Source organism: Cibotium barometz, chromosome 51, assembly GCF_041138505.1.
Source record: "Cibotium barometz isolate CiBa-2024 chromosome 51, ASM4113850v1, whole genome shotgun sequence".
NCBI lineage: Eukaryota > Viridiplantae > Streptophyta > Polypodiopsida > Cyatheales > Cibotiaceae > Cibotium > Cibotium barometz.
Window position 1 is genome coordinate 8,197,505 of NC_141096.1, and position 15,925 is coordinate 8,213,429.

The following is a 15,925-nucleotide window of genomic DNA, read 5'->3' on the forward strand; positions in this document are numbered from 1 at the left end:
GTGTATTCTGCCTCTTTCATGATGGATTTGGACCCCTAGAGAGGATTATGGACTATCTCTGTCGTCTTTACCTTGAGCTGTGTTGGTGTTAACTCTTACTAGTGCACGAAGTTGAGCCGGTCAGGGTCACTTGACTGAGGAGATGTCGCTCGTTGCACACTAGTGATGGCTTGGTACTCAATTTAGACATGCTGAATGGCCTCTTGGAGCTTTCTAAGCGCCAAGGGTGTCACCTGCCGCACTCCCATCGCTTGGGTAGCCCTCCAATTCCCAACATGAGGAATACCTTCTCCAGCGAGCGGTACAAATTCATGGCCAAGTCCATTGAGAGTGAACGTGCTCTGGAATGGTCATCGAGGACACAGGCCATGGCAGTGCTAAGGTTCGTCTCCACCTCCTTCGCCTGGACAAAGTGATAAGGCCTCATCGGCGTGGGTGTGTTGGACACACTGAGAAACTTATTTTCATGAAGTTGTTCAAGTTCAGTGTCCACACAGACTATCCAGTCTGCTTTTGTTGGAGAAGTGAGGATGAAGATTTTATACCCCTATGAGGTGGGGGTACATGCCATTTTTCTGGTCTTTGTATTTGCGGGAGATGACTCCCCTCTGGACCACTTAGGGTTAAACCAAAGCAAAATGCAAAGGGGGAGGCACGCAAACCTTGGAGGACTTCAGAACAGAATGTGGGCTGGACTGGAGCGGGCACTATGCTGGTGTGTAATAGATGGTGAGGAAACAGAGCCTCTTTGCAGTCGACCGGATGTTGAGAGTTGTACACACTGCCATAGATCTGAGGGTGGCTCCATTTCGTGGCATCTGGGAGGGGCAGGACATGAGAGAGAGAGAGAGAGAGAGATGAAATGAAATGAAATGTTATATTTAACGTCTTCAAAAGGCCAAAATGACCTATGAGACCAAACTAGTACAATCCTCATGAATCTGATACAATGTCAGGGTACAAGATGGAATAAAAAGAGACTAAATGGCTACAGTCATGAATCCATGAATCTAAGCAGCTCAGAAGTGTGTAGCACTATAAAGTGTGTGGCTGTGACACAGTGCGTAGTACAATCTCGATGTATGGACATCAGTGTCCGAGGATGTCCGGCCTTGGGCGCTATCCGAGGATGTGCTGCATCGGTCGCTGTAGAATATTGTCAATGTCCGCCATGGTAAGTACTCGTATTGGGCGTCTCGCATGTCGAGCTAAAGTGATCTGTATCCTCCGTCGTAGTCTCCGTCGATGTTGTGAGGTACCCCCCAGTCGCGGGCGTCTAGATCTCCCTAGCTCATTAGCCTGATCGATCAACGTACCAACATACCTCCGGTGTGGGTGATACCTGGGCTATGCTGAGTGGTCTGCTCCTCTGTCTGCCCAGTAGGTGGCCTAAAGAAATCTGTAATCTGTCTCTGAGACTGTCTCTGCTGGTCTCCGAGCTCTCTCTATGTCTGCGTAGCTCGAGTAAAAATAGCCCAAGACATCTCTGATCCTGATATCTCATGACCTTGGATAATGGTCCAAAACCCTCTCTGAAGAGACAATGAGATCACCCACGTATCTCATAATACACTGGACAGTGACATATGTAATGCAACTCTGCCTCGGGCTCTAAGTGGCATAGCTGGCATATCCTAGCCTCTGCAAGTATCCCTCTAAACCTGCCAGTCTCGACCTCAAGCTGATGTGAAGAGGTGCGCAACTGACCAATAGCGCACCGTATCCCCGAAGATATATGTGTATCCATGTAACTAGGTCTAGCCACAAACCCGTCCTCTGTCGATTGGAGAAGATGCTCTCGATAAAAAGCCATCTTCCTACCCAACTCTCGTGTCGGCTGAATCCAAGTCCTCCTAGTGTCAAGCTGAGTGAGGTCCTGGCGAATGAGTCTGGTGATCTCTGTGCGTGTAATAGATAGAGAGGGTGCATCCAAAGAGTACTGGAAAGGAGGCAATCTATCCATACTGAAACCGTGTAACTGAAACCATGACGTCATCTGTCCATACCAGCAAGTAGTGTCTCCCTGCAGTGCTAGCTGTCGGGAAGACTCAAGAGCCAAGCGAGCATATCTGTGTGCGGGGAGATCCCATACACTGTGTATACAGGAAACTCATCTGGTGAGTGCCTCGACCACGAGGGGAGATGCAGCCAACTCTGCTCTAATAATCGCATGTGGTACTGAAGCGGAATCAGAAATCAGCACAATATCATCAGCATATAATAACAACGGAATCCACGTCCCAGCCAACTGAGCTCCTAAACCTCATCCACATACATGCCAAAGAGCGTCGGAGATGGTGGGCATCCCTGCTTCACCCCAATAGTGGAGTGAACTACATCAGATAACCCCTCTGGAGTGCGAACCTGTCCTCTCACTGACCTGTAAAGTGCCATAATCCCCCAAATCAGCTCTGTGGGTACCCCCATCTCCTCTTGTAATCTGCGTATCAACCTGTCTCTAGGCACTGTGTCAAATGCTTTGCGGAATCCACAAAGCTACAATAAATCCTCCTCCCATGTGATCTACTCTCTTGAATAATAGCTCTAAGCGTCAAGATGTGATCAAGAGTAGAAAATCCACGCCGAAAGCCTGCCTGTCCCAGTGCTTGCATGCCAGCACTGCCATCTACTCAACTGCTGCTCAAGAATGGATGCATACAACCGTACCAATGTGTGCCCAATCATAATAGTACGATAGCTCCCAGGCTCCATAGGGTCCCCTGCCTTGAAGATAGGCACAATAGTAGACAAGCTCCAAGTGTCAGGTAGACCCTCACACATTGCACGGTTGAACATCACTGCTAGAAGCTCTGCAAGCATATCCCTGGCATGTATAAAATGTTGTGCTACTAAGCCCTCATGATCATAGGCTCTCCCAGTCCTCATCCTGTCAATGGCTTTCCTTACCAACTCTGCAGTAAAGAAAGCACAAGTATGTGGGCATGACTCTAAGGGATCTGGGAGCTGTGGCTGTCCAGGAACCGTGTACAAAGATGTCGCATACTGACCCAGACTTCCGTAGAGGTGATGCAAGGAGGAGGTGAGTGCTCATGGAAGAGCCTCCATGAGCCGAGAGAGCTCTGCTTTCAGAGCACCCATGAACACCCAACATAGATACGACCACGTCCAAAGATGTTAGGTATAGGTGAGCACCAGAGCCCATGCATGCATGCGAGTGTGCATGAACATACGCATGCTGGGCAATGTAATATCATAGAGGGTACTTTTGTGAAAAAAAAGAGTTTTTTCAGGGAGCAACTCATCCGAAAAGGTTCCACCAGATATGAGTATAGAAAACTAAAACTGTCTGCTTCGAAAGGATGCACATTAAACAATAAATTCTTTTTCTCTGATCCACGCTACAGTAAAGATTTTTGAAGTTAACCAACGGGATTTATCCTAGTGTTAACGTCGTTCCCTCTGGGGGGCCGTGCCCTGGGTTCAATCCCCACGATTACCAACTATCAAAGGTGTCACCGCCAAAGTAATTGGCACTGTGCATCCCGAGGTATGCTTGAGTGGGGAGAATGTGTGTGTGAGCTCCTCCACAAAAGCGATTGGAAAATGAAGGATTACTGAACCAATTCCACTTTTAAAAATGCACTAAAAAAAAAGAGGATTTTTGAAGTTAGGAATCAGTGTCTAAGCTGTGTAAAGGTTAAACTGATGCTAAAAGCTTGACGCAAATCAAAACACTCGTGCAGCGTCAGAGGAGCTAATCACTTCTTGCCATTAAACAAAACAGCTACCGAAAAATCTTGCCATAAAACAAAAACTGATGAGGAGAGAAGATAAGATAGGTGGCTTCCATGTAGATTTTTTCTAGCTCGGTTCAAAACTCTCGTGCAGTGAGACTTGGTCGAAAATGTGCTCTTCAAATACAGAACATGATAGCATGCAACCACTCACAATCAAAACACATCAGTTTGCTCTGTTGAATGTACAATATACTTAATTGGTATACATTTACAGCAGATAGTTGATATGATGTTGACTTGTAGATACATAATGTGCTTTTGTGGATAGCTTCAGCCATCTAAGATGTATATAGAACTCTACAAAACTTGCAGTAAATGCACTAGAGTATGTTTTACTGAAGGATCCTCTTCTGAAGCATCTGAAGGATTCTTGCCAATTTGTTAGCCACCCTTACAAATATTGTGCCTGTGGAGTCTTCCAGATAGCAGGAGCTAGATTGTGTCTCATGGACCTCCTGCAATCGGTTATCTAGGGTTATTTCTTGGGGTAGATGTTCCATCAGACTGCTCTTTATTAGCATCTCTATCTGAATACTGCCTACTTAATTCATTCTCCACACTGTTTGAGGGAAGCCTTCGAACCTGCCATCGCTGCCATTTTCACCATCTTGAGGGGAATCGGAACGATTGTTAACAGAAAAAGATCCCCTGCCTTCTCTCTTACTGTTTGACCTGTAGGATGTTTTGTCAGCAGTACCGGATCCTTCCCCTGCATGAGTCATGAGGCCAAAGTTGATTTTTAATCTGTTATTGCTTAAGAGGAAAATAGCAGCACCACTTACCAGCTACATTGCTCCCCTCCAGAAGGCGAAGCTCTTGTCCATTGCCTGCTGTGAATATTGGGGTGAGATAATTTATAAGCATAGATGTCAACTCTATAAAACCAGGTATATCATCCCTAATGTTCATGGAAGACTTGAAGTTAGAGTATGCATCTCCAAGTCCTTCCAACATTGCACCCACAACATCATCATCATCAACTGTGACGCCAATAGAACCAAGAGCTTCAATTATGCCTTTGATCTTTAAGGCATAATCATTGATGCAGAGATTTCCCCTTTTGACTGTATTCAACTCTGTCTTGAGTTGCAGTTGCAACTTCCGAACTTTGGTGTTTTCTTCATTCAGCTTCAACAAGTTTTTCCATGCAATGGCGGGGGTAGCTGCACTCTGTAGATAGCCCATCATGCTATCTGTGACACTCATAGAAAGCCAATACATGACTTTACTCTTGCCTTGAGTCCAGTCCTTAAATGCCTTTTTCTGTGCTGCACTCGCATTCTCCTCGGGATATCTCATTGTCTCCATCAATGTAGTCATAGTAACCTTTTCCCTGTAGGAAATTGGTCATATGAAACTTCCATGCAGGATGATTGTTCCTGTCAAGCTTATCACTGACAATCTGCTTGAATGACACTGCCATAATACTTGCACAATGTACTTAGTTTTCTGTAGCGGTACCCAAAGCACGCAGTATGTCACTGCTAATAACCACAATAAGCAAACATATATCAGATAGCACCTGTAACACTCCTGTACAATGCCAACACTGTCTGTATGCACAAACCTGATGTCTGCACTCTGAAAATCACATACCTGCAGAAACCCAAAAATATCCCGAGAGCACGCGAACGCACTCTAACTAAAAAACGGAGGTCGAGATGAACCCGAAACGCAGTTTCGGCCGCACAGTCACAGTACGAAGTACTACGCACCTATCCAAGCCGCACGAGCTTGCGAAGGAAGCTCCTCAATCCGAGCTTCCGGCCGACACCTCCTGTAGGGCTACCGCTTCAAGCTTGCCGCTCACAACTCCCTTTGCCTACACCAGGCTCTGATACCATGAAAAGAAGGAGGAAGGAAGGGAGAGCTTGAGCTCTTGCAAGCACACACACACACAAACAATGGAGAAGCTTCACAAAAAGATAAGAGGGCTGAAATCTACTTCTTCTTCTTCTCCAAAACTAAGTGTGCATAACATAAAAGAAACCTAGTACATATGTAGTACAAACTGAAAGAGATGCGGTCCATAGGGTGAACCCGCTAGGTAGCTATGCTGACTAGATAGGTATGCCAGCTGTAGAATCCCTGACTAAGATATGGTGTCGGTCACCAACCGTGTCGGTGACGTGAAGACCCGCAACGGTCACCAAGGCCCATCATGAGTGCCAGCTCATGGAGAGCTCGACATCTCAACATTTTCTAAAGTTAAATTTTCTCAATTTATCTGATTAAAACCCTATACTCTCTATACCAGTGTCTCGTCAGATATTTGAGTTCTTTTGTGACCATGTGGATCTCCATGAAAACTGTGAGATTGTGTCACAAAAGCATCCTTTTGAAATCTGAGCCATGCCCAAGTAAAACCTTCTTGTCAGGCCTTACCCTGTGGGTGTGCTTTCATGCCATGAACATAAGGTGTGTAAGGATACACCTGGAAGCCTTGTTTGTTGGGCCAGTCAGTGTAGGGGATAGGAGCAATTTTTGCCATTCTATGATGTAACAAGAATGGGTCCATATTTATATTCCAATATGTGCCACATTGCTCCTTCCTTGCTAAAAAGTGCTTTTCAGACTCATCAATGTGGCTATCATCAAATAGCTCTTGAAGTTGCTTTATCACAGATATGTATGATCTCACGCTTGATCCGCAGCAAGCTATCCGTACCACATGATATTGTCAGAGCAGAGTTAGCTGCCCCACCCATGCTAGTCGAGGCGCTCTTTCAGACGGTTTGTTTCATACAGAGGATGCGAGTGCTATCACCAGACAGACTCACATGTAGAACTTTTGAGGCGTCCAGACAGCTTGCTGAGTCAGGAGAGCAGGGGTCCTGGTATTCACAGGTTTCACAGTGGTTCATAGCACATGGACTGGATATGGAGAGGCTACCACCCTTCCAGTACGACCCTGATTCACCCTACACCCACCTCTCACACAGTGAGAGGAACCGAGTGCTCAGACAGGACCTGTGGCAGCTATACATCAGAGGGACATGGATCACACCTACACAGCCTCTTCCCCCGAAGATGATGTACTACAGAGATGAGTTCATGACCCTACTAGCAGATGGCTTCATACAGAGACCATGTTACATGGACACATACATGCCACACAGCTTGAGAGTAGCGATCGGTCAGCTCAGAGTGTCATCACATAGACTAGAGATAGAGACGGGTCGAGCTGCAGCAGTCCCTAGAGCCGAGAGGACCTGTCGAGTATGCAGAGAGGAGGTTGAGAGTGAGGAGCACTTTGTATGCACATGTAGAGCATATGAGGGCATCAGAGGCAGATATGAGTCCCTATTCGTTGGACAGCCCATGCTATGACAGCTTATGGAGTCTAGAGATCAGCGCCAGCTTGGCCTTTTTATCTCAGAGATTCAGCGATACAGAGGGACACTACTAGAGCCGGCAGCTACCACAGCCGAGGGTGGGCGACAGTCTCACCTCACTGATTTCTTCCAGCGACTCGCGGTCCCACCAGCTCCCACTACACCGAGGGGGGTTACTCTTCCACAGGCTGAGCAGATCAGAGCCCGGAGACGGCCACGAGTCCCGGGCTACCGGACTCCCAGGTTATATCACTGACAGATCCAGGATCCGGACTCGACACTACCATGCTGTCCAGGAGAGGCGGGCCCGGATAATGGCGGACCCTATGGCCTTCATACGAGTGGCCCTTGCCCCAGATCCACCCATGTACCATGTACTACACCCCCATATCAGTACCGGATGGAGCTAGTTAGTCCTATGCATCTCTCATGATTGTATTACCCTCAGCATATAGTCATGCATCTCACAGCCTAGTGATAGAGGTCCATGCCCCCCACACCCAGTATCACTACACCATATGCCATGTACCTCGGTCATTCAGGGGCTACATGTTCTTTCTTTCAGTTTTGTATCTTTTGTACCTTTTGTCCTTTCATTGATGGACAGAGGACACTCACACATGTACATCCGATTTGTCTCATAGGCCGACTTCGGCCTCCAGCAGACGTTATGTAGCATGAGCTAGCCCGAGAGTCGGCGTTGTCAAGTAACGGTGGTCTTCTTAGTCCAGAGAGAGTGTTGTTAGCATTATACTTCAATTCACAGAGATAGATAGAGAGAGGGAGAGATAGAGAAATGAGCAACGACACCAGATGGGGTCCCGAATACCCACTGAAGGGCCCCCCCTGCCTAAGCAGAGTATTTGCTTTACTGATCTTTGGAGAAAAGTTACAATGATGGTGATGACTGTGACTGACTCCAACTGACTGCGGTGGTCTAACTGAGGAAGACAAGCGCAAGGCTAGAATCCCTTAGCATAGGCCGAACTGTTGTGCGTCTTTGAAGGCACGGGACAAGACCTCTTCCTGTAGCCGATGCACACGAGCTTTATGACTGAAAGCAAGTGAAGGATGTGGCTGAATGTTGAAGAGACTTGAGATGCTGCCAAGGTAAGCACATGAAGTGGACTGAACTGCTGAATACTCAAGGTGTGAGATACTCAATATCTTGGATGAGATATGAATGAATGGGGACTGAAGCTATCTTTATATAGCAACCCCATATGCTGGTCGGCCTGTTTTAAGCGGGTCGGACCTGGAATATTCCCACGCTTTGCTGAATTCACTTATAATGCTGCGTTTTTTTGTTTTATAGCTGGTCGGGTTCATGTTTGCTGGTCGGGATGCTGCTGAACAGCAACATGGGCTAAGGTTGCTTGGTTAGGGCTGGTCGGGTCAGTCCAGAGGCCTGGCCGACTGCCCTAACTGCCCCTTTAAGGGTTGAAGGGCTGCGTTGCAGCCCTTCTTGGCCCCTTGGGCTCCCACAAGGGGTGGGCAGCCCATTAGGCCTTTGCCTTGGGCTCCCACAAAGGGTGGGCAGCCCAATATAATAAACCATAGATTTCTTATGAATGATTAGATGTTGCTTCACGAACTGATGGATGACTTCATTCAAAACATGCTTCCCTTGATCACTGACTAATCGGGCATCCAAATCTACTGCTAAGATGATCATTTCATACAGGAATTTGGCCACCAACCGAGTTGCATTGTCTCTTAACGCCCTTGATTCTAACCACTTTATACAATAATCCATCACCACCAAGATATATCTATTACCCATCCATCTGACTGGTGGTTTAAATGGACCCACAAAATCCAAACCCGATTTTTGGAAAGGCTCAAGTGGTAAAATCACATTATGTGGCATTTGACCCCGTTCAGTCGGCTGTCTAAGCCATTAGCAAAGATCATATTGTTTGGCAAATCAATAAGCATCTCTGATTATTGAATGCCATCATAACTTAGCTTGCTAAACTGTCTACCCCATCACATCTCCAACAAAATGTCCACCATTGATGCCTTGATGGGATTCCTATAAAATAACTTCTTGCTAATGGGGCGCATCACATTGCCTACGGATCCTGATCAATACCCTGCTTGTATAATTGTCTTCCTATGGCCTAAAAATTTTGACTTTGGACAGCCAGACGCTTCCATTGATCTTATGTTAACTTCTCACCTATTATAATAGTGTCTAAAAATTGTATCATTTCATCATACCATGTTTGTGCAATGTCCACTGCTTCAAACAATTCCGCATGTGGAAAATCATCAGGCCACTCTTGTGTGAGGTTCTCCCATCTCCAATTCTTGGGGTATATTTCACTATAAACTCAAACTCTAGCAAAAGAAGCATCCATCGTGCTCACTTGATAGTTACATTTGGCTTATTCACCAAATACAACAAGGCCAAATTGTCTATATGAAGCGCCAAAACTTGTTAACCAAATATATCATCCCCAATGCTTCTCTTTTGGTTGTGGAATAGTTTTGTTCCACCTTGGACAGTCTTCTACTAGCATAATAAAATGGTTTGAACCATTTCTCCTCTTTTTACTGCATCAAAACACTACCAATTGCCACATCTGAGGTAGTAACAAAAACATGGAACAGTAGATCCCAAAATGGTGGTTGAACTAATAGCGCCATTGTAAACATCAGCTTTAGTTTTTCGGCATGCTAGGGCACATTGTTCCATCGAATCAAGAGTGAATTGCTTCACCTTGCTGATGTAACAAAGAAGCCACATGAGAGCTAGATATTAGAGTATACACCCATGCCACCGGACTTGATATTAGAGCTAGATATTAGAGTATACACCCATGCCACCAAACTTGCCCCAAAAATTGGCCTAAATCCTTCTCATTGAATGGCACTGGAGCCTTTCGGACTACCTCCACTTTTGTCACATCCACTACAATCCCTTCCTCTGAAACAATATGGCGGCCCAAACACATTCCACTTTGTACAACAAAGGCACACTTCATTGGATTAAGACTCAGTCTCGGGAAGATCATCATTTCAACAACCAGTGAGAGGTGGTGAAGATGCTACCAATTCCACCCGAAAACACTGAAATCATCAATGAGCTTCCTCATGAATTTCAGCAAGTATTCATCAAAAATTTCCTTAACCATCCACGTTGAAAAGTTACAGGAGCATTTTGAAGCCGAATGTCATGACATTGGAGGCAAAAACCCCCAATTCTATGATAAAAGTCATCTTTTCCCAGTCCTTCAAACCCATCTTGACCTAATTATACCCACTAAATCCATCTAGAAAAGAATACATGTCATGGCTGCAACAACATCCAATAAAGAATTAATGAATAAAGGAGGAAACAGATCTATGATCATGGCTGCATTCAATTTATGGCAGTAATTCCCACATAGACTTGAGACTTCTGATTCTATTCTGGCACACTACTAATCGAGGAAAACCATGTCACGTGATCAATTGGATAAATGAATCCCACCTTCAATAGCTTATCAAGCTCTTCTTTCACCTTCTTGGCATAATTTGGATTCATCTAATGCCTCTTCTGGCAGACGAGAACAACATTCTCCATGAGATTAATCATGTGCTAATAAAACGTGGGATCAATGTCTTGCAAGTTAGATTGCGATGTAAGATTTAGCTTTGAGGAGTTTAGTTTGGAGTTGTGCAGCAGCGGCGTTTTGGTCTTTTTGATTATCTATCTAATTTGATAGCTTCTCAATTACCTTTTTGTGCTCCTCCACTCTGGCCCTTAGAGTGACATTTTCTATCTCCTTCCGGTTGGCCCACTCCTGAAAATCAAGAAGCTATGCATCCTTGCTCTCCATTTCCTTCTTGAAGAATGTATGTTGCTATTGGCCTTGGTCTCTGAGCTACTTGATCTTTTCTTGGAGCATTTCAATTTTGCCTGAGTCTTGGGTGGTGTCGGACAGTTGGATGGGGTCGGATTTCTGCATGCCACCCTTGGTTCGTGTGGAACTTCTGGTCTTCAGGGATTTTTGAAGATGAAGGAGATTTGCATTCAGAGCCTTCATTTTCTTGATAGTCTCCCCATCTTTTGCATGCTTAATTTCAAATTCTTCTCTCTCTTTCTTGTAGTCTTCCACCATCAGCTCGAATGCTGTGGCCTGGTCTTCCATGGTTTGTAGAGTTCTCCCCATTATCAAGATCTGCTCCTTGAGTTCTTTGTTTGACATAACACCAGTGCCATGGATGATGGGAGCTCGCTAGGTTGGAGGACGAGTGCCTTCTTCTTTGGGCTCTCTTCTGTGATATTGCTTTTGCCTTTTTCTAGAAATTTGATTCTTTCTAGGGCTTCTTTCAATTGGCTTTGGAGAATAACTTCAGCCTCCGATGGTTTACTTTCGGATGATGTTCCGACCACTGTCGGATGTGGCACACCTAACTTGTTGTAGCATGTCCATTGGTGCTGGGTGTCTGATCACCTGCTTTCAACTCTGTCTGCCCTTGGTCTTCAGCATCTTTGTCATCTCCGGGTGCTGGTAAGCCTAGAGGCTTACAGGTGGCTATAGGCACCTCTAGCAGCTTCTTGAGTTCGACCATATTTTGGTCCCATGTTTCTTGCATTGTTGCTAGTGCAAAATCTTCCCAATTTTCTAGCATCTCCTTGGGCAGCATTATCACTTCTAATTCTTCTTCCGCCTCTAGGAGTGCTACTTCTCTTCTTGCCTTCAATAGTTCAAGCCTTTCCTTAGAAGTAGTTTTCTCTAGGCTTTCAAGCGTTCCTTGGAGAATTTTCTTTGTCCAGATGGTCATGTCTGTTATTCTAATTTCACTTTGTTGCACTCTTTTCTTCGATTCTACCACCTGTGCCATAAGCTTCATGTTGTCAGCATTAATGGTTTGGTATGCAAAATCGAGCTCCTTTATCAATTGTGCATTCTGTTGGCTTTCAGTCTGGAGCTTCTCTACATCATCTTTGAAGTTGTCCATTACTTTGACGTGCATCTGGAGCTTTTGGACTTTAACTTTCAGCTTTGCTCCTTCTTCTTCTTTCTGTTGTATCTATCCGACAAATGTCGGATGCAGATTTTGCAGAGTATTCAAGGCATCTTGCCATTTGTTAGCTCCTTGTAGTGTGTTTGAGTATGCAAGGGGGTTGGTGAACACATGCTATTTTTTAGGAGTAGATTCTTTTGTTACTGCTGATGCTTTTTTGTCGAACTTTGCCTTTGGCTTGCGGGCTTCTTCTCGGAGTGTTTCTTGCATCTGTTTCTTTACAACTCCTTCTTGAGCAATCCTTTTTGCTTTATCTTCTTTCTGTTTCTTCAGAGCAAATGTTACCTGCTAGAGTGTGGTCTGGCCTATAACAGTCATAGTATGAAGTTCAAGAAGATATATATATATATATATATATTTAATAGGATTCACATGTGAATCGATCGATTTACGTTCGAAAATCGATAGGATTATTGTGACTTCATGTATCCTCAATGTTCGTGTATCCTAAGGATTAACGTGTAAATCGATGGATTTACGGACATTAATCAAGATTTTAGTTGCTCGCATGAATCGTCAGGATTCTCACGTAAATTGATGGGATGCTCATGTAAATTCATGGATTTACGTGCATCTTTTTATGGATTAACGCATTAATCGATAGGATTCATGTACGTGAATTGATGGATTTACACATGGATTAAAATCAAGATTTACGTGTTGATATGCACGATTCTCGCGTGAATCGAAAGTATCAAAATTTAATTTTCTGTCAGATGATGGAGAATTTATCATTTATTCTCCTTCAATGCCACTCTATTTCTGGCAGATTCCATTGACTCCAGAAGATTTGATCATAAATGACCCTTAATGCTCAGATTGCATGTGCAAAGGATCTACACGTATATCCTCATGATTCACGCGTGAATCCTCAGGATTTATGCGTTAATTAACAAGATTCACATTCGTAAATTGATTGATAATCACGTGAATCCTAGAACAGAGTTCCTATGGATTTTTTTTAGTTGTGCCCTTTGATAATTTTTATGGTTTTTGTGTGTTTCTTATGCCTAATCTTAACATGCATATGATCAACGGAAAGCTAAAAGTCTAAGCTATACAATTCTTTACCCAATGCCTACCATTGGCTACCCTTTTAGTATTAATGCCTTGGCCCTTGATTAAAAAGCCCTAAATGCACTTTCTCTAACACTACTATGCATAAGAAAATTGACACAAAGCATGAACTAGAGCACTTACTTGTTTGAATGTTTATCGATTTTTTGCTTGAAGTTCGTGTCCAATGCACTCCCTGCTCCAAGTGTCTCGGTGCCAAAGAATAAAAATAGACAAACGCAATAAAACATACAACTTGATGCACAAAAAACCAAAAATCAACTCTACCAAAGAGTGCTCCTCACACTGGGCTATTGGACTCTCCTAACTCCACTTTTAGAGGGTGATGCTAAGCTCACCATTGACTCTAATCCCCCGCAGCGGCGCCAAAGATGTTCACCAAAATGGGAACTCCTACATTACATAGAAAGCTAACTAACAAGAGGGAAAGAAGAAGGGTTGTAAGGGTTATTACCAAGGATTAGAGTGTGGCATCCACAAGGGATAGCTCGTTTTTAGGACATCACGAGCTACTACACCACTCCACTCTTCCTCTTGTGTCACTCAAGAACAAGTGGAGGAGCTATGGAGGTGGGAAGCTTTGATGGAGATGAAGCTAGAAAGCTTCCCTCAACACCAAGCTAAGCATGTATGCTATGGCAAGAGCAAAGAGAAGGGGGAGAGCTAGAAGGGAGAGGGATAGAAACAAGCCAACACACACACACTCAAGGCATTCAAGCAAACTCAAGCTCAAGCTCTCTCACTCTCTCTCACTCTACACACAAATTTGTGGAATGGGAATATATTCTTTTCATATTTCTTTCAGCGACTTATATACATTGACTCATATTTAGAATGCCCGGTCGCCCATGGTATGTCCAAGGGCTCTAAACTTGCAAGACTTAATATTTTATTGGCATTGGCAATGCACATGCTGCATACTCAATGGTCTAAAATCTTATTCATCCTCACTGCATTACACAAGTCGTAAGCTCGGTGGTAATCCAATTACAAAAAAGCTTGCTTAGTTACAAAAGATGTTATATAAGTGACTAAGCAAGTGTGTTAACCAAAAGTGGCTAACAGCTGTCACAATATATTGCTTCACCCACCATGATGTGATTGCTTGAACAAAGTAAGAATTCAGCACTCATGAGCTAGTTGATTCACCACATCCAATCAGCGTGATAACTTTTGAAATTTGATAGCATAATCTTCCACATTCAACTCCTTATGGTCTATCTTGTGAATAGCTTATCTAACACATGAACCAACGTCTTGTCCTCTCGATACCAATAGTGAAGGAATACATCCTGAACCATATCATAAGTTGTAAAATTATTAGCTTCATACTACGCGATTCATAGCATGGCCTTCTTCTGCAAAGTCGATACAAAAGTTGCGTTCTTCAGTGCGCCTGATCAACCACCCTTGGAACACTGACTAGCATGACTAGCCATGAAGGATTGTCAAAGACCATTGTCAAAGAGCAAAATGTGGGCACTTGCATCCTTCGAATACTACCGAGATAACTTGGGATACTTGATCATCATTGGTGGGAGAGGCAGTGGATTCATGGCTAGAAAAAAAGTTGACGTTGCCGCCGTGCAACTGAGATGTAGCGATAGAAAACAAATGGTGGGAGACAAGGTAGAGGAATCCATGGATTCCTAAAGATGACTGGTGGTAGTGATATTTGGGAAGGAGGTTGATTTTGAAGGCCCACCCTCCCATCACTGGTCCCTCTAGAAGGGGATTCTCAAAACCCCCCTCCAAGCCAACATCATCAGCCTCAGAGTCACTCAAAATGGACACATAGCTAAAGGCCGCAAGTGACTTTTGAGTAGTGAGACATGCAGATACCATCTATCTCGTTCATCCATGGGCCTCCTTGGCCATTTGAGATGAAAGAAAATCACAAATCAAAGCACAATAGTACGGAAACAACATTATAAAAACAACATCGTGGGTCACCAAAGTGTTGTTGGGGTTTAGTTCAACAACAAACTGAGTGTTCTCTAATTATGTCCGCAACATACATCAGTTACATAAATAAAAAATAAACATATTTTAAGAGTGTTATGATGAACATATAACAATAAAAGTGAATCATGATGTTAACAGTGAATACATAAAATATGATTATTGGCAACAAGGCATAAAAACTCAAACAAGCTTCCATTGATTGTTTGATAAGATAATCGTTACATGTTAGATCACCTTTTACCGTATACACAGCCAATCGAAGAGCTAATATGAATAGTTACAAATGTGAACAATTATGACTATATGTATCCTAAGCTAATATATTAAGGTAATTGTCAACTCTTTGGGCTCAACCACCAACAACCCTCTCTTCATTTATTTTCTTGTCTTCCTTCTCTCTGTCTCTCTATCTCTCTATCTCTCTCTCTATGTCATTCTCATCTTCCTCTGCATGCCTCTTTCTTTTTTCTCCTTCTCTCTCGTTCTCTATCTCTCTATTCTCTCTCTTTCCTCTCTTGTTTCTCTCTCATCTCTCATCCTACACAAAATTCTCTCTCATCTCTCATCTCTCATCTCTCATCCTACACAAAATTCTAAAATAAAAGTTCATTTACTTGCAATACCAAAAAAATAGTTACATGAGATCTATAGTTTCTCTACAATGACAAAATAAGCATAATTCAAAATTAAATATATTGGATTATTCCAATAGTAATAGAAGGTATTCATAGAAATGTATATTACCTCAAAATGGCATCCACAATTTCTATA

At 43.7% G+C, this 15,925-nt stretch overlaps 1 protein-coding gene and 2 pseudogenes across 1 annotated transcript; 1 reads left to right on the forward strand and 2 right to left on the reverse strand.

Moving 5' to 3' along the window:
• Positions 1-740: 740 nt before the first annotated feature.
• On the reverse strand, positions 741-3,787 carry LOC147609280 (uncharacterized; annotated as a pseudogene).
• A 138-nt stretch (positions 3,788-3,925) lies between these two features.
• Positions 3,926-7,361, reverse strand: LOC147609281 (uncharacterized). The gene is made up of 2 exons (XM_086787739.1): positions 4,541-7,361; positions 3,926-4,467 (listed from the first exon to the last, which is right to left on the reverse strand). Exons 1-2 carry the CDS (start codon positions 5,076-5,078, stop codon positions 4,301-4,303), a joined length of 705 nt encoding a protein of 234 aa, XP_086643865.1. The 5' UTR covers positions 5,079-7,361; the 3' UTR covers positions 3,926-4,300.
• LOC147609282 (uncharacterized) lies at positions 6,510-7,503 on the forward strand (annotated as a pseudogene).
• Positions 7,504-15,925: the final 8,422 nt, after the last annotated feature.